The following is a 17,931-nucleotide window of genomic DNA, read 5'->3' as shown; positions in this document are numbered from 1 at the left end:
TATGTCCAGCGCTCACGGCTGCCTGCCTTTCCCCAAATCCCCCAGAGGAAAGGACGCTGACGGGCCCCCCTTAGAAGAGGAGGTCCCCCACAAGACCCAGGGGAGGAAGCCACCAGCTTCAGGAATAGTGGGGAGGGGGTGGGTCTGTGCCTCACTTGTCCTTTCTTCCCCAATACAGGCTCTGCCCCCAGCCCAAGCTTGGGGCAGGGGGTTCTCTGCCAGCCCAGTTCCACCCACCCCTCTCAAAACCCACCTGTCCCTAGATGGGGGACTATAAGCAAATGCCCTCCGGCCTCCAACCCTTTCTTTGCCCATCTGTAAAATGGGTTCATATGTAGTAGGACCCAGCTCACAGGGTTGTCATCAGTGTGAAAGGAGTTAATATAGGAAAACAGCATGAGGAACAGAATGGGCGCTCCTGACATGCCACCTTTAACTTTTCACTCGATTCATTCACTCTCTGTCCATAAATACCCTGTGACTTGGGGTCAGTGCTGGGGCTGGAGCCAGGGAGCTCCCTCTGGGGAACCGAGCAGACCTTATCCCTTGTCCCTACTTTCTGCGCCTACTCCTCCATGAGAATAAAAACAAATCTGAGGTTTGTTATTAAATTGGTTTCATTTTTATTAGATTCCAACCAAATACAGCAGGGTGGCGTGGGAGATGGGAGGTGTTGGTTCATGTTGGAACGGGGGTGGGCTGAGGGGGCTGGGAGACCCCACTACGTGACATTCTGTAATTCCCAACGCTGCAGAGAACATACCCCCTCTGGTCTTGATGCTAAAGGCACTTGGATGTCGTTTTGAAAGGCCCTCTGAGTTGTCATGGCAACCAAGGTCAGGAGGATGCTAGAGGGAAAAAACTAGTCGGTTCTGCTCAACTTAGGTGGAGTTTAGGGCTGCTGGACACTCCCTTTGGCCCTCATTCACTTCCCTCCTTGAGTGGGGTTGAGACGGGGTCCCCACCCTGGCTGGCCATGGTCAGTGGACCACCACGTGGTCTGCTGGCCATGTGTACATTGTGGGAGCAGGACCTGGGCCTCCAATGTCCTCAGCCACAGCCCAGGGAGAACTGCTGGGGTCTCCTTCCCAGTTCTGTCTGAATCCTTTGCTGAAAAACTCCAGGTTTTACTCAGCTTTCCCTCTGGCTCATCTCAGAAAGATCATGAGGGGTCCAGGATCCAAGTTCACCATCAAACCCATCCATGGCCTCGTCTCTGTATATATAGTGATGAGTTTAACCCTCAGACCCATTTTACAGATGAGGACATCATTGGTCTAAGTGGTCCTCAGTCACCAACTGAGAATACACAGCTGGGAGAAGGCTTTCAGTCTTCCCACAAGGTCCTTGAGAATACTGTCCTAACCTCCTAGCTAGTGGCCAAGCTCCTTTCTGGCTGAGGTCAGACCCCACGTTTCCTGTGCCCTTTTCCCCACAATGATGCCCTAACCGTTGTCTGGCCGAGGTAGAAAGTGGGGGCAAGAACCAGGCTGGGAGACAGGGTCATGAACGGTCCCTTTCCAGTGTCTGAATACTTCTGCAAAACCTCAGCTCCTACTTGCTTACCCCTAGTGACAGGGAACTCACTATTTGAAGAGCAATGGGGCAGTGACCTTGGAGAAGCTCTTCTTTAATCTGAGTCACAGTCTGCCTACTCTTTGGTCCTAGATCTGCTCCAAAATTGCAGAGACCAAGGTGCCTCTGTCACCTCCCAATGATGCAGATCCAGGCCTCCCTGTAACCTGAGCCCCTGTTCTGGCCTTTCTCCCTATTGCTGTTCTACAATGCACATAAGAGGGACCTTGAGTGTTGCCCACACTCTCTAGTCTCATTCCCCAGGTGAGCTATGGGATATGGGGCTAGCAGTGTAGACTCAGGATTGAGGGTCACTCCAGCTGGCCTGCTGGAGAGGGACACCCTAGAAGCCATGGTCTTGGTCCATGGGCCAGGTCAGCTGCCCTCCTGCATGGTGTGGGCTCAAGAAGGAAGTGGCAGGCCGGCCTGGTGGCTCAGGTGGTTGGAGCAGCGTGCTCCTAACGCCAAGGTCACCAGCTCGATTCCCACTTGGGCCAGTGAGCTGCGCCCTCTACAGCTAAGATTGTGAACAACAGCTCTCCCTGCAGTTGGGCAGCCAGCGTTAGTGGCCAGCAGCCAGCGTTAGTGGCCAGCAGCCAGCATGAGCTGCTGTGGACTGCTGTGGGCTACCGTGTGCTACCATGAGCGGCCGGTGGCCAACGTGAGTGGCCGGCAGCCATTGTGAGCAGCCAGCAGCCAGCAAGAGCTGCCGTGAGCTGCTGTGAGCAGTCAACTGGTGACCGACTGCCTCAGCCGGGGGAGCACAAGGCTCATAACAGCAGCATGAGCCAGGGAGCTGTGTCCTACACAAGTAGACTGAGAGACAGCGGCTTGAACCGGAGTCAGGGGGAGGCAGAAGAAGGGGTAAAAAAAGAAGCAAGTGGCAGCTGTGAAGGTGGAGGAGGAATCTGGGGAGATGGCTTCTGGTGGCCGCCTGCCCTGCTGGGCCGGTGGATCCTGGTGAGAGGGAGCCTGGGGGTGGGGTGGGTCCAGCATGTCAGGGACCACCTGGTGCGCTGGGCCTTCTCAGGGTGACGCTGACCTTAGCCCAGCCCCCAAGGTCTGTCCGGCACCCGACGGCCAGCTGAGCAGGAGCTGGGTGTGTCTCACGTGTGAGCTGACTGTGTTCTGAATTTCAGCTGCTTGTCCCAGGTGTGAGCTGTGCTCTCACGAGAGCCCTGTGCGCCTGTGGAGAGCTTCAGAGTTCAGGGCAGCTGTTTAATGTCAGCTGGGTGTCAGGTGTTCCCCTGCCGAGCTATGCATACGATTGTATCCTGGGTGTGAATGTGTGTGCGCTGGGTATCAGGTGTGGGTGTCCAGGTGGGAACAGTGTAGGCTTTTGTGCACCCTCCCGTCGGGGCTGGGCTGCCCTCTGTGCACCCTGGGTGCAGACCATCTCCGCGGGGTGTGAGCTGTGGGGGGGGGGGTTGGACAGCTGTGTACCTCCTGGGAGTGACTTGTGAGCCCTGAAGACCCTGGGGTCTCCGAGCCCCCACTACACCCCCACACAGCTCGGCGATCACTCAGGGCCAGGAAGGGCGGAGGCCTGAGAAAACGCTTGAGAAACTCTGCAAAAGATGCATCCTGATGAAAAAAGCAGTTCTGTGGTTGGGTCTCTACAAAAAAGGGGAAGTTCTGCCAGGAACCGGCTTGCAGCAGCCCCAATGGGAAATGCACAGGCGTCATCGACGGGCTGGTGAGGGGCGGGTGGGGACTGGCTCCCGGCTCCACTGGGAGCCCACAGCCCCAGCGGGAAGCGCAGTTTGAGGCGGAGCCCAGAGTCCTCAAATCATCTTCATGTTGAACTTGCGGGCACCGCCCTGGCCGGAGGCAGCGGCCGGCCCGTCCACCTTGCGGAAGGAGTACTCCACAGAGAAGTTGTTCTTGTGCTGCCCGCGGCCCCGGCTCCACACGAACAGGAGCAGGAAGCAGAAGAGGACGACGCCCAGGAAGGTAATGCAGCCCATGGCGGTGGACACCAGGATGGTGGTGAGGTCCAGCGGGAAGCGCGCGGCCGCCAGCGTCTCGTTGTGGCCCTCAGCCGGCGTGGGGTGGGCAGCGGGCTCGGGCTGCACGGTCAGCGTGGCGAAATACGTGTCGTTGCCGCCGGCATTGCTGGCCACGCACGTGTAGGTGCCGCTGTCCCGCGGCCGAGCGTCGCGGATCTCCAGCGTGCCACCCGGCAGCAAGCGCGCCCGGCCGGCGCTGGCGGCGGTGACCGCGCGGTGCTGCGGCGTCACCCAGGCCACCGTGGGCGCGGGCTCGCCCTCCGCGCGGCACTGGAAGCGCACGTCCTCGCCCGCCGTGGCCGTGACCTGCTGCAGCCTGCGTTCGCGGATCTTGGGCTTGCGGCACACAAAGTACTCGAAGAGCGCGGAGTCCGGCAGGTTGCGCAGCGCGTCTCCGCGGACCTCGGCGGGCGAGGCGCAGGCCGGCAGCCGCCCGTCGAAGTTGAGGGTCTTGCGTCGCTGCACGATCCACAGCAGGCGACAGTCGCAGGCCAGCGGGTTCCCGTCCACGCGCAGCGTCTCCAGCGTGTTCACCGAGTGGAAGGTGCTCTCCTCCAACGTGGACAGCAGGTTGTTGGAGAGGTTGAGCAGGCGAATCTGCCGCAGCCCCAGGAAGGCCTGTGGCTCGACCACGGCCAGCAGGGCCCCCGCCAGGTGAAGCTCGCGCAGGCGGACCAGGTCGCGGAAGGACCCGCGTGGCACCGTGCTAATGGGGTTGTGTGACAGGTTGAGGCAGGTGAGGTGGGCCTGGTGGCGCAGCGCAGCAGCCGGCACGGCGGTGATGTTGGTGTGGGTGACGGACAGCGAGCTCAGGTTGAGGCCCTGTAGGCTGCCCGGGGCCACCTCCTCCAGCAACGGCCAGTTATCAATCTCCAGATGCAGCAGCCCCGGGAGCCTGCGGAAGTTCTGGTCCTCCAGGGCCGCGATGGCCAGGTGCCGCAGCCTCAGGGTGCCCAGGCCCCGCAGGGGTCCCAGCGACTCGCCCGACAGCGCCGTGAGGTTACAGCGCTCCAGGGTCAGCTCCTCGAGCGCCAGCAATCCCGCGAAGGCCCGGCGCGAGATGAACACCAGGTCGTTGTCGCCCACCTCCAGCCTGCGGAGGCTGCGCAGGTCCTGGAAGGTGTAGTCCAGGAGGATGACCAGCTTGTTCTCGCTCAGGTCCAGCAGCGTGAGGTTGTCCAGGCGCGTGAAGACCCCAGGCGGGAGGAGCTTGAGCAGGTTGCCGCGCAGGCGCAGGACGCGCAGGCGCGGCAGGTTGGCAAAGGCGCCGGGCTCCACGTGCGCAATCACGTTCTCGCTCAGGTCCAGCTCCTCCAGCAGCGGCAGGGAGGCCAGGTCGCCTGGGTTCAGGCAGCGGATGCGGTTGCGGCTGAGCTCCAGCAGGCGCGTTTCTGCAGGGATGCCGTCAGGCACGGAGGTCAGCCGGCGCCGCGGACAGGCCACCGTGCGCGTCTGCGTGGTGCACTCGCAACGCGCAGGGCAGCCCCCTGCTAGGGGCGGGGTAGCGGGCAGGAGCAGGAGCTGCAGGCTCAGGACGCACAACCAGCAGGTCATGGTGTGGAGCCTGGGCCTAGGGCCACGCCACCATCCTCATGGGCACCTGGAGATGGGGGCAGCGTTAGCAGTGTGGGGCCTTCCTGCCCCGCCCTAGTAGTGCACTGGAGAAGCGTTTGTCCACCTGCAATCCCACTCCTGCGTGTCTATACAAAAGGACTGAGCACACATGACCTCACAAAAACCTGTACACCCATGTTCACAGCAGCAGCATTCTTCTATTAGCCAAAAAGGTAGGAACAGCCCGAGGGTCCATCCGCTGAGGAAGGACAAACGCAACATGGCCTGTCCAGACACTGGGGTGTCACTCGGCGGTGAAAAGGAGGGAGGCGCTGACACTCGCCACAACGTGGATGGACCTTGAACACACGGTGCTCATGAGAGAAGCCGGACACAGAAGGCCACAGTGTGTGATTCCATGTATGTGAAATCCACAGACAGGAAGTGGGTTCATGGTTGTTTGGGGCTGGGGATGGGGTGGGGGTGACTGCTGATAAGGATGGGACTTATTTGGGGGTGATGAGAATGTTTTGGAATTCCATAGTGGTGATGGTTGCACAACCCTGTAAATATACTAAAACCACTGAATTGTGCACTTTAAAAGGGTGAATTTTGTTTTGTGAATTTTAATCTCAGTTTTAAAACTTGCAAAAGAAAGCATTTATTGAACTGGAGAAGAACCATACAAATATAATGTAAAACATTTTGGTACCAAAGAAACCCCATTTATTGAGTGCCTACTGTGTACCAGGCTCTGAATATACCAAAGAACAGGGCAGACACAGATCCTGCCCTCCAGGGGCTCACATCCATCACGTGGGGATACAGGTGGTCTTACGTGTTCCCCTCTCTCCTCCTGAGTCCTTACCAGCTCCCCCACTCATCTTGTCCTCCCTGTTACCTTTCTGTACAAGGCAAACCATCATGTGAAATGACAACCCCTCTTAAAACCTGCTCACTGTCTGCCTCCTCCAACTGCCTTGTGGACTCTCCAGGGCCTTTGTATTAGTCCGACCTGGGACTGTGCCTGAGAGACAGCACCTGCCTGACAAATGTCAACGTGTTCAATACACAGATAACAAGACCAGAGGGCGCACCGCAAGGGGCTGTGTGGGGAAGCAGTGTGGACAGACGATCGGGGTGAAGAGATGGAGGGGCGACTTCAGGCCAGGAAACGGGACATATGAGCTGAGACCTTGCAGTGGGTGGAACTGTGTCCCCCCAAAAGACATGTTCAAGTCCTGATCCTGGTCCCAATGAATGGGGCCTTGTTTGGAAGTAGGTAGTTATATTGGGATAGGGCAGCCTTAATGCAATGGCTGGTGTCCTTGTAACAAGACGGGGATTTGTCCCTACATGTATAAATTCACACAAGGAATAAGGCCACATGAAGGTGGAGGCAGAGACTGGAGTGATGGGATGGGAAAGCAGCTGCCGGAGCTGAGAATGTGCTCATCACACCGTGAGGAAACCGAGGCGCTCCTGATCTCTAGGAGGTCATAATTCTTAGGTCCCTGTCCCCAGCTGGAAAGTATAGTCGGGAGGCTGAGGGAGTGAGCGAGAGTCTTGGGCTGTGCCCTCCCACATGGCGATTATCCTTAATCCCAACCTGGGTATTGCAAGGAACACAATCCTTCCCCCAGGCAAACCTGCCTTCTGGGGCTGTTTTTCTAGGTCATTCTCTCCCATGTTGTTGCCTCAGACAGCACATGGTGAGGCTGTGTCCCAGGTGGGGACAAGAGAGCCAGAAGGATGGTTCCCTGTTCAGCTGCCCATCTCGTGCCTCTGGCAACTTCCTACCTGAAACCTACCCCCGAGTCTGAGGTCACTCCCAGTTCCCTGTTGTGCTGCTCTCTGTGCTCAAAGGGAAGACTGTCCCCTCACGCAGTAATGGGGGACAGGGCCTGAGAAGCCTGCTCTGGAGGAATTGGGACCTCCTGGCTCTGTCTCTAGGAGGAAATGGCTGGTATTGTTCAGCCCCCCAAATATAGAGTCCTTGTGGGGCAGAGTGGCCTGATTTGTTCTTTCTGCAGGAGAGAATTTCACGCCCCTAGTGTAAAATTCAAAGTCTTTCCCTGGCCCACAAGCCCTGTGTGACCTGCCCCAGTCCCCTCCCGACCCTTACCTCCTCTCTGTCTCCACCTCACTCACTGTGCGCTAGACACATGGGCCTTCTCGCTGTTCCTTCAATATGCCAGGCACCTTCCTGCCTCAGGACCTTTGCATTGCTAATACCTGGAACACCTTCCCTGCATGGCTCTCTCCCTGACTCTATTTGGGTCCACCCCCAATATCACTGATTGCTTTCTGAACTAAAGTCCCCACCTTAATCTCCCAGAAACGCCATTTAAACCTTCATTTAATGAATCGTCATCATCATCACCCTCATCACCATCATCACCCTCACCATCGTGGCACACGCTTCTACAGCCCCTGCTCTGTGTCAATGCAGGCTAAAGCCTTCACCTAAGTGTCCCTTTTCATTCCCACAACAACCTCATGGGGGGCCCACTGTCACCCCTACTTTGCAGATGGTAGTAATGAAACTCAAAGCAACAAGTCACGGGCTCAGGTTCACACAGCCCATCAGAGGTGGGGAGAAGTGGGTGGCGCTCTCGCCCCTATAACACTCACTCATCTCCTTTTTCTTTTTTAAACACAGCCTGGACAGGGTCCTGACTGCTCATCCAGCTGGAATTTAAAATGCAGTTCTGCTTTTGCTGGACCAATTTTTATTCCCACCTTTGGAGATACTGTAACATTGGTTCCCTCATGTGTTGATTCAATTTGTCAGTCAGTCAACAAACAGGCACTGTGTGTCAAGCATGTTCCACGTGCTGGGGACACGGAGTGCAGAAGACAAAGAGGTCAGCTTTCTGGGAGCTCTCTCCTGCCTCGAGTGCCGTAAGTGGAGACAAGTAAATCCAGGGAAAATGCGATGCTGGTGTCAAGTGGTTGCAATGACCTAATTTACTGAGAAAGGGATGTTCTTGCAAAGACTTAAAGGAGAAAGGGAGCCGAGCAGATGGTGCAGGGAGGGCGGTCCATGGGAGGGCACAGCACGGGACAATGCAGTGAGGGGCCGTGCACTTCAGGCATGGACGGGAGGGGATCGCTGTGGTCAGAGATGGAAATGGACTTTTCAAAAATTTCATTTTTTTCAATTGGAAAGAATTAAAAAAAAAATAGTTGCCATAGAAGGTGGATAAGGACGAAGTCAGAAAGTACTGAAGTGAAGAAAGGTCGGGACAGCTAGGGCACAGCTACTGTGATATAGTGCAGAAAGGCCGGCGGGAGACCTCAGTTCTGATAGGCTGTGTGACCTCTGATGAAAAACGCACCCTCTCTGGACCTGGCCTGTCAAAGTGAATGAGAACCCTTGGGGTGTTTGAGCTCCAGCTCTATAATTACTCGCAGGATGAGAGGACAGCTGGTTCACAGCACCCAGTGGGGGCCACTCAAGCTGTGACCCCGTTTGTCAGCTCCGACCTCTCCTGTGGGCAGAGCCCTGTCATCTCCTGCATGGGGTTGGAGGCTGGTGAGAGGCACAGGGAGGAGGCTTGCTTGGGCTACAGCCTTTGATGCCTCCTCCTAAGGTTCTGGCTCCTCGCTTCGGGGTAATTCCTGGTTATTGGAGAGGGAATGGTGGGGACTCAATTCTGCCTTTAGGACCCTTACTCCCTCACTTTCCCTGACACTGGCTGGGCCTGAAAGTGGGAAAGCACGTGGGAGGCTGGTTGGGTGGAGGGCTGCAGGGGGCTGTGGCCCAGACACTCGAGTGCCCCTCAGTTCCTGCTACTCTCAGATGATAAAGGGGGTGGTGTCCCGCCAAGTGAAGGACCCTCTCTGGACCTGTTTCCTCTCCCTGGAAGGCTGGACCTTCCAGTGGGGTTAGAAGGCCAGAACCCCCAGTTCCCGATTAGGGTAGGGGTCTGAACTCCAGTCCTGCTTCTGCAGGGCTAAGTCTTTAGGGCTTTCCAGACACCCCTGTCCCTCCCCAGGGAGCTGCCGCCCACCTGGGGCCTTTCCTCATGTCCTCCCAGGACTCAACACCACTGTTCACTGATGGCTCCTAATTTTGTGTCTCGGCCACCGGGTGTCCCCTGAGCTTCAGCCCTGGGATGCAGTCACATCCCTGACCTTTCCCGGGAGGCCCCGCAGTGTCCCAACTTTACCACTGGCAATGGGAACGGTCCTTGCTCACCCCCTCCTGTCGCACAGGCAACTCCTGGCTCACACCCCTGGTGAACCCATCACCAGGTGCCATCCAGGTACATCCCAGATCCACCCGCTCTACATCTCCTGCCTTAGCCAGGCCACCCCAAACCTCTCCTTCCAGCACAGGCTCGAGCTCATACCCCAGCACTCAACAGACGCTCATCATCCTTCCTCTGGCCTCAGTGTTCCCACCTGCAGAATGGGACGGGTGTGTGTGTGAGGGTCTGTTCCCCTTGGCACTGCTGACATCTGGGACAGTCATTCTCTGTGGGGAACCAGGCTGGCCACTGCGGCATGCTGAGCAGTCCCCCTGACCCCCACCCACTCCATGCTAGGAGCACCCCCAGTGTGACAACTACAGATGTCCGAAGACATGGCCCATTGTCCCCTTGGCACAGGACCACCCTGGTGAGACCCCTGCTCTGTGTGTGTGTGTGGGAGCTGGGCACAGAGCAGCCATCCCTAGCAGGAAATAGACTGATAGCCTGTGTCTAGATGGGAAAGCAGAGGCCCAGAGAGGGAAAGTGACTCGCCCAGGGCCACACAGCTGGTGAGAAGCAGATTCAAGACTCAAACCCAGAATTCCACACCCTATATTCCCACGGCTCTCCCAGAGACGGGGCACTCCCGTCCCCCACAGGACCCTGACTTCTGCCGGCTCTGCAGACCCAGGAGCCTCTCCTGTGCCAGCTGGGAAGAAGTGTGAGGCCCCAGAGCTGCCCTAGCAGAGCAAGTCTCCCTCCTCCCATACCACAGAACGCTTCAGGGTGAGGGAGCTCGTGGCGACATGGTCGAGGGCAGAGGAGCCCTGCGGCAGCCTGCTCCTGGGCTTTCTGCATCCTTGCCCACAGGGGCAGGGCTGGGGCTGACAGACAACATGTGTCTCAAGGACAGAGATTCACCATCATGCACAATGAGCCACAGTGGAGGCTGTAGTCATTGTGGGCAGAAGGCAGGGGCCTGCCTGGAGACGGCTGGGGCGACCCACGGACAGACGCCTTGCTACCCAGCCAGTCACATCCGGGTCTCCATTTCTCCTGCTGAAACCTAGTGTGCGGGACCCTGAGCTGGCATTGGGGCATAGTGGCACCCCGGCCTTCATGGGGTGCATTTTCTCCCATTTCAAGTGTTCAAGTCAATGTTTTTTAGTACATTCACAGATACATGCAACCACACCTCTCTCTACTTCCAGAACATTCCATCACCCCAAAAAGAAGCCCCATCCCCATCAACAGTCACCCCTACCTCCTTCCCAGCCCCTGACAACCACAAACCCACTTCCTGTCTGTGGACGTGCCTGTTCTCGACATTTCCCATAAGTGGAATCACACACTATGTGGCCTTGTGTGTCTGGCTTCTCTCACTGAGCATCATATCAGGTGGGCAAGCAGATAAGAATCATGCGAATAAATGAATGAAGTGGATCGTTTGGGAAAAGGAGGGTCACATGGCTGGGGGAGGCCAGTCTGAGTTGATAACTGAACGGTGGGCAGTAGTCCATCAGGCAGAAGTCTGGGAAATAGTGTCCGAGGTGGGGCTCCCTGCTGGGCAAAGGCCTCAGACTGGAAGGAGCCTGGTGCCCCGAGGAGCAGAGAGGCTGTGGCCCAAGTATGTCTCAGTTTGGGTGTGACAGTTGGGGTCTGCAAGGGTGAAACCCCATAGGGTGTTGAACCTACAGTGAGGTGTTCAAACTCGATTTGGACAGCAGCAGGGAGCTATGGGGGGTTTCCAGCAAGAGCATGGCAGTCTAAATTGCAGCTTGAAGATGTGTCCAGTTCTGCATGGTCTGACCCTGTCACCCTACATCACTTGAGCCTGGAAAGTCTTGTCTCCTGCCTGGATGGCAATGTCATGAGAACAAGGACCACATTATGCCTCTTTCCACTCCCAGTATGCACAGAGCTGGATCTTGGAGGGCCCAGTACTATCCAGTGAGAGTGGAGCAAGAGTCTGCAGCCTAAACGAGACTCCTGGGTCCCTATCGGAGCCCGCCCAGTGCCTTGGGCAGAGGTTTTTAATGCCCTGAGCCTCAGTTTCCTTTTCTGAAAAGGGGCTCCCATGACCTCCTTGGGATCCGTCAGAAAAAGTCTCCATTGGGTGCTGGCTGGAGTCGGGAGCCCTGAGTCCTAGGTCCTGTTCTGCTCTTGGCCAAGTCTTCACTTCATTCATTCATTCATTCACTCATTCGTTCATTCATTCTATAAGCATTTAATGGGTGCCTGCTGTGTGCCTGGCACTGTTCTAGTTTGAGCGGGAAACAGCTTTGAACAAATCCCCATTTATTCTGTCTATGGGTGAGAAACAGAAGAAAGAATTAAATAGACCATATGTGGGCAATACTATGGAGAAAATCAACAAGGAAGGAGCAATGCCCCCCCACCTCCAAGACGCCTGTGTCCTAATTCCTGGAGCCTGCGAATGTTACCTGATGTGGCAAGGGGATAAAGTTTGCAGATTAAATTAATAATGCTAATGAGCTGACCTCCAGATGGGGGAGATTGTTCTGGATTCCAGGGGACCCAGTGTCAACACAGGGTCCTCATAAAAGGGAGGCAGGAGGCTCAGAGTCAGAGACATAGAAGAGGCTGCCCTGCTGGCTGTGACGATGGAGGAGGGGCCACGAGCCAGGGACGCGGTGCCTCTAGAAGCTGGAAGAGGCCGGAAACCGTTTTCCCGGGGCCTCTGGAAGGCCCAGCCCTGCCCGCACCTGGGTTTAGGCCAGTGAGACCATGTCAGATTCCTGACCCCAGAACTGTGACCTGACTCCAGAAATGTGTGGTTTTAAGCCACTAGGTTCATGGTGACTTGTTACATCATCTGCAGAGACTCACTGAGGGACTTGAGAAGGAGGTGGGCTGTGTGTGTGTCTGCTTCCAGGAGCCAGGAGGTGGAAGGGGCCAAGCTCCCTGCAGGGTCGACGAGAAGCCTCAGCTCAGGTGTATAGACCTACATGGGGAGAGGCCCGGAATTCTGTCCATCACGGCAGGACCTGAGAAGTGGCGACCTTTCCTCTCATCCACCCCAAGCTGTTCTGGACTAATTTGCCACGAAGCTCTCAACCCAAGGAGGAGGCAGACTGTGGCTCGGAGTATGTGAGCCCTCTCCTTGAACTCCAGACCCTTCTCCCACACCTCCTCTATTCTGAATGAGCTTTCTCACAGGCCACATGGTCCCTTCCCAGGCCAGGGGATGCTGAAGACTCCTATGCCTGGCTGGGGTGGCAGCTGAACCCACAGGGAGGGTGGGGGCAGGATGGGAACTTGGCAGCTCCGTCCCCAGTCCACCGCTCCCTCTGCCCTCCACCACCATTAAGGCCAGAGGGAGCAGGGGGAGCGTAGTTTGGCAGTCTCTCGAAGCATCCCCCATTCAAGCTTAAAGACAGACTTGGGAGGTGGGGGCCCTCCAGGGCCTCCTTTTGGGGACACACTGCTGACAGCCCCAGGACTGCGGTGCTTCCTGTGTCCTAGATCTGAGTCCTCCCGAGGCTCTCATCCATGACAATTTGTTAAGTCCTAATTAGCCTCAGTCTGCTGTTAGTCCCTGTTAACCCTTATGGGGGACTGGGGGGCCTCCCGACCCACTTTCCTTACCAGCCGGTGGGGGGTGGGGAGGCTGCTGACTGCCCTCTCAGGTGAGGCCTCTAGATCTGGAACCACTTTTTTAATGTCCACAGCATACTGTGGCTGCTCACCCACTGGACTAGGGTGGGTGGGAATAATGGAAACCATTTGGAGAAAAGGAGACTGAGGGTCAGAGTGGTCCCCAGCTCACCTAGAATCACTCAGCTTGAGAATCAATTTTTGAACCCAGGTCTGATGCCCACTCCTTTCCACTGAATCCCAGAGCCCTGCTGGAGGGTCAAGGGTGGAGGGTACTCTTTTGAGGCCCGGGGTTGACACATGGTGGTGGGTGGCTCCCTTGGGCCCACCTGGGACAAGCTTTGCTTGGAGAGTTCTCTACCTGGTGACTAGGTGGTGACTCAGGGGCACCCAGAAATGACAGGATTGTGGGACGAGAAATCAAGCTGCTGCCTCAGATCTGCTTTTTATTCCCACTCAGCCAGGCACCTTCAGATCCCAGGCTTAATCTGGGGGCGGCTAGGAGCAGCCACCCCCATTGTACAGGAGAGCACACTGAGGCTGAGCTGGTCCAAGGCAGAGCTGCTGTAATAACAATAACATAATAAGAATGCCCCCTATTAACTGAGCATCTAACTTACAGAAGCACCAGGCCGGGGGTGTGATGTGTGTCTATTTGTCTCATGTCATGTGAGGTAAGTCCAGGTTTGTGTTTGTCCAGTTCCAGAACTGGAGCTCAGAGAGGGGCTGTCCTTTGCCAAAACTCAGCTGGGACAGAGAACAGAAAAGCAGGATGAGGAAGGCTGGGTTTAGCCCTTCGGAGCCCTATCCAATGGCTGGGTGGCCTCTTCCTGTCACCTAATATTACCCAGATAGAGTGTAGGCACTGTATCTGTGGGGGAGCCCACTAGGTGGGCCCATGGGGACTACCAGCTCAGATCCTTTCACATGGCTGCTGCTTCAAGGCAAGGAGCTCACAACCCACCCTTACCCAGACTCCAGATAATGATCAGTCCTGCCCTTCCCCCATGGCTGCAGCACCCCTCCCCGCCCATACACCTGGTTTCCACCTGGCACATCAACACTGAGACCCTATGTCTGCCACCTTTGGGCACTCATGCCACACCCTTCCCAGTCTCCACACTTCCTCCATGAAGCCCTCCAGGGTTGCCCCACATCTCACAGAACTGCTGACCCCGAAGCTCCCTCCATCAAGTCCCAGATGGTCCCCTTGTTACACCAGACGCCCCTTTCCCACCCCTTGCCAGAAGCAAGAGACTCTGAACCATCTCTGTGCACACATGGATTCACTAGGGTCTTATTGTTAAAAATGCAAGTTCCAGGGCTCAACCCCCTGAAGTTCTGATTCATCAGAGCTGGGGAGCTTGGATACCTGCATCTATTGTGCAGGGGAACACGTTGAAAAAAGCAGTTATAAGGCACTCTCCAAGGCAAGGCCAGGTCTGTTCTTGTGCCCAGATCCAGACACTGAGTGATGTCACCCAAGCCCCCAACTTGTTGAATGGGGCTCAGTGGCCTCCCCAGGGGGCACCCAGGCTCAGCCTTAGGGGATGGAGAGAAGCCCCCCCCCACCCATGTTGCTGCTTGGACACAGGCCCACAGAGCAGGGGGTTCAGCCCAGTGCCCTCAAATCTATCCCCCAGGCTAAGGTGTCCCCAGCCTCAGGAAGTAGCAGGTCCTGTTCTGGATCTCAAACCCAAACACCTCCTTCGCCTTCCTAGCAGCTCGACACCCCCCAGGCTGGACCAGACCCCGCTGCGGGGAGGACAGGAAGACTCTAGGCTGGAGCCTCCATCCCAGCCTCCCCACCTCCTCAGATCCAGCCAGTGTCCCCTTCTTCCCCCCATGGATGGGGGGGTGCGTGCCCTCAGGCGTCTCTACTGCTCCAGAGAGACGCCCACCCGGCTCCCCTCTCCTCCGCGCCCCAGGGGAGGTGCGGGGTCACCCTAGCGTGGTGAGTGGTCCTCAAAGTTTCCGGGGGAGCGCTGGGGGCCTGGCGAGGGGCGATGCGCCCGGGAGGAGGGCGCGGGGCGAGTGCCCCCAGGCGACTATGGGGGCGCGAGCGGGGGCTGCGGCGCGCAGGTGGAGTGGGGTCACCGGGCCCCGCGCGGCCACTCACCTGGGCGGCTCCGCCGCGGACACGGCGCGGGCTGCGGCGCGGGGGCCGCCCGGAGCCGACTGGAGCAGCCGCTGCTGCCGCCGCCGCCACCGCCTCCCGGGCCCGCCGTGCGCGCTCCCACCGGCGTGTGCCCGCTGCCACTCTATGTGGTGCGCGGGGCGGGGGCGCGCGGGGCTGCGCCCGGCCGTGCACGCAGCCTGCTGGCTGAAGTGAGGGCACTAAGGGCCGCAGGTGTCTGGGACTGCGGGACTCGCAGGGACACGTGTGCGCAGGTGCCAGGACGCGCGCCAGGGCGGCGGGCAGGGCCGTGGGACCAGGCCCGGGAGCGAGTGGGGCTCCGGGAGCTCCCTGCCTGCGTTGGCGCACCTCTGAGGACCTCTGTGGTTATGGCCTTGGTGTGCCTGCTGAGGCTGCAGTACCAGAGACCCCAGACCCTCATATGTGCCCCTCTGGGACCTGCTCCCTCCTCGTTGCTCCCCAGTCCAGGCTTCCACCACCTGGCAGCTGGACATCTGCCTCAATCTCGTCCACTAAGGCCAGGCCCCCAGGCCCATTCCCCATGTGGGTCACAGAGGAAGCTTAATCACTGCACTCCAGAAACAACTGTGGTTCCCTATGGCCCTTAGGATCTCATTTAAATTGTACCCTGCCTTCTTCCCACCCTCCCCTCTTTCCCATCCCAATGCAGGTCCCTTTGCTCTTTGGTAAATATGCCACGCTCCCTGCAGCCGGCCTCAGAGCCTTTGCGTCTGCTGCTCCCACTGCCTGCAATGCCTTTGCCTCCATCCTTCCTTGGCCAGTTTACAATCGCTTCTGTTTATCTGTCTAATGGGCTTTTTCAAAATCACCCCCTTGCCTGGCCTGTGCAACATGAAAGGCACTCGAGAGGTGTTTGCAGGAGAATGAGTCTTGCTTGTACACACGGTGAATGGTTGGGGGGGGGCTGTGGGTTCCCCAATGCTTGGGAACTTCACGTTAGGAGGGGATCCACCTTGATCTATGAAAGGTGTCTGTGGGAACAGACACCCTAGAATCATGGAACATCAGGGTGAAGGAGCCAGAGCAGAAATAGGACCAGGAATGGGTCTTCTGAACCCCCTAGGTTGGGGCCTGCCCCACATAGGCCAGGAATGAGTGGTACTCCATTCAGGAGGCTCACGCTGTGGAGTCCACCAGGGGAGATGGGTTTGGGGTGCCTGGGCAGAGGACAGAAGTTGGGGGGATATCCCCCATCATGCTAACAACCCCAGATGAGAGGGCCAAGTGCTTACTACATGCTGGTCTCTGTTCTAAACAGGGGCTCTCAGCTCCTTGCTGCACCCTCACTATCACAGGCAGACACTTTTATTGTTCCCATTTCCCAGATGAGCAAACTGAGGCTTAGAGATGCCATTTGACCAAGGGAGGGGTGAGAAGCAGGACTGGCTGCCCTGGGGGATGGGCATGTAACCTTGTACTGTCCCCTCCCAGCCCTCCCCAACCACTGTGTCCTTCCAGCTACTCTGATGGTGGCCTGGCGTCAGCTCAGCCACCTGTGACTCAAGCAGGCTCCGTTCCCAGACTGTCATGTTGGCTGGAGGCCCAGAAATCACATCCCGGGATGCCGCAGGCCAGGCCCCCGACAGGCTGAGGGGGCGGTTCCCTTCCTGGCCTGGGAGGTGCAGAAGGAGGATGTGGTTCCCCACCCCCAAAGCCAGCCCAGAGCCCTGCACAGAGAAGTCATCCCCAGGATGTACTCAGTGACCTAGGGCAGTCATTTTCCTTCTCTGAGCTTCTCTCTTCCCCCTGATGCCTGACTTTTAGGGCTCTTGGAGGAAAATGTTTATTGAGCACCTACTGTGTACCAGGAGGAAGGAGGCACTGGGGGGAACAAAAGGGCTTGCCTTGGAGCAGACTTATGAAATAATTACAAAGTGAGCTGGAACACTCAGGGAGATACCAGTGCCCCACCTAGGCTGGGGTTTAGGGACGCTTTCCCAAGGAGGGGGTGCTGGAGATGAGTCCTGCAGGGGGAGGGGGTGTCAACCGATGTGATGGGTCCAAATCTTGGTCCTGTCACTTCCTGGCTGTGGGACTGTGGGAGACTCCAGCCTCTCCAGCCTCAGTTTCCACATCTGTAAAATGGGGATCAGAACAGTACTCGTCTTCTAGGACCACAGACACTCCACCCCCAATGACAGAGCAGGACACCAGGATGCTGGTATCTCCAGCCAGCTGTGGTCATTGCTCTAGACACCTGGCTGAAGGACAGAGTGAGGCCACGGGCACACGCCCACCTCAGGACCTTTGCACGGCTGTTCCCTCTGCCTGCACCATCCTCCCCCGAGATGTCGGCCTGGCCCCGCCTGGCTTCTTGACTCCCATTGCCCACTTGCCTCCTTCTATCCCATCTCTGCCTCCTCGCCTCTTTCCCCAGTTAAGATACTCTGTAATTTACTGGTTTATCCTGTTTACCTGTGCCTGTGGCTCCAATAGGCACACAGTACATGTGCAATACACACTGGCTGAAATGAAAGAAAGACCTGGTGATGCTGAGGGTGGTAGATTTTGCTCCCAAACATGGGGCTTCTCGGGGTCTGAGTGGGGAAATGGCACCTATTTCTCTCACAGGGTCTTTCATTCCCTGAAACCACTGCGTGTCTTCTCCTTCCTGTCCTTGGCCAGTGTCTCCCTGCTCCCTGTCCCCAGTGGGAGCCCGCTGAGGGCAGGGACCACTCCTATCTTGCTCACTGCCGTGTCCCCTTAGCCCCATAGTAGGTGCTCAGCAAATGGCTAGAATGTGTACATTGGTTTCCAGCAGGAGAAGGAGGTGGGTTTGGCTGCTGGGTGGCCTCTGCTGGGTGGGATGCTGCCACTG

The 17,931-nt window shown here is 57.4% G+C and overlaps 1 protein-coding gene across 1 annotated transcript; it reads right to left on the bottom strand.

Annotated features, from left to right (window-relative positions):
• Positions 1-608: 608 nt before the first annotated feature.
• LINGO3 (leucine rich repeat and Ig domain containing 3) lies at positions 609-15,178 on the bottom strand. Its single transcript, XM_081076973.1, has 2 exons — positions 15,075-15,178; positions 609-5,184 (listed from the first exon to the last, which is right to left on the bottom strand). Exon 2 carries the CDS (start codon positions 5,136-5,138, stop codon positions 3,360-3,362), a length of 1,779 nt encoding a protein of 592 aa, XP_080933099.1. The 5' UTR covers positions 5,139-5,184; positions 15,075-15,178; the 3' UTR covers positions 609-3,359.
• Between the last annotated feature and the right edge of the window lie 2,753 nt (positions 15,179-17,931).

Source organism: Rhinolophus hipposideros (assembly GCF_964194185.1).
Source record: "Rhinolophus hipposideros genome assembly, chromosome: 16".
NCBI classification, from domain to species: Eukaryota; Metazoa; Chordata; class Mammalia; order Chiroptera; family Rhinolophidae; genus Rhinolophus; species Rhinolophus hipposideros.
Note: the sequence above shows the minus strand (reverse complement) of the source record. Positions and strands in the feature narration are given on the sequence as shown.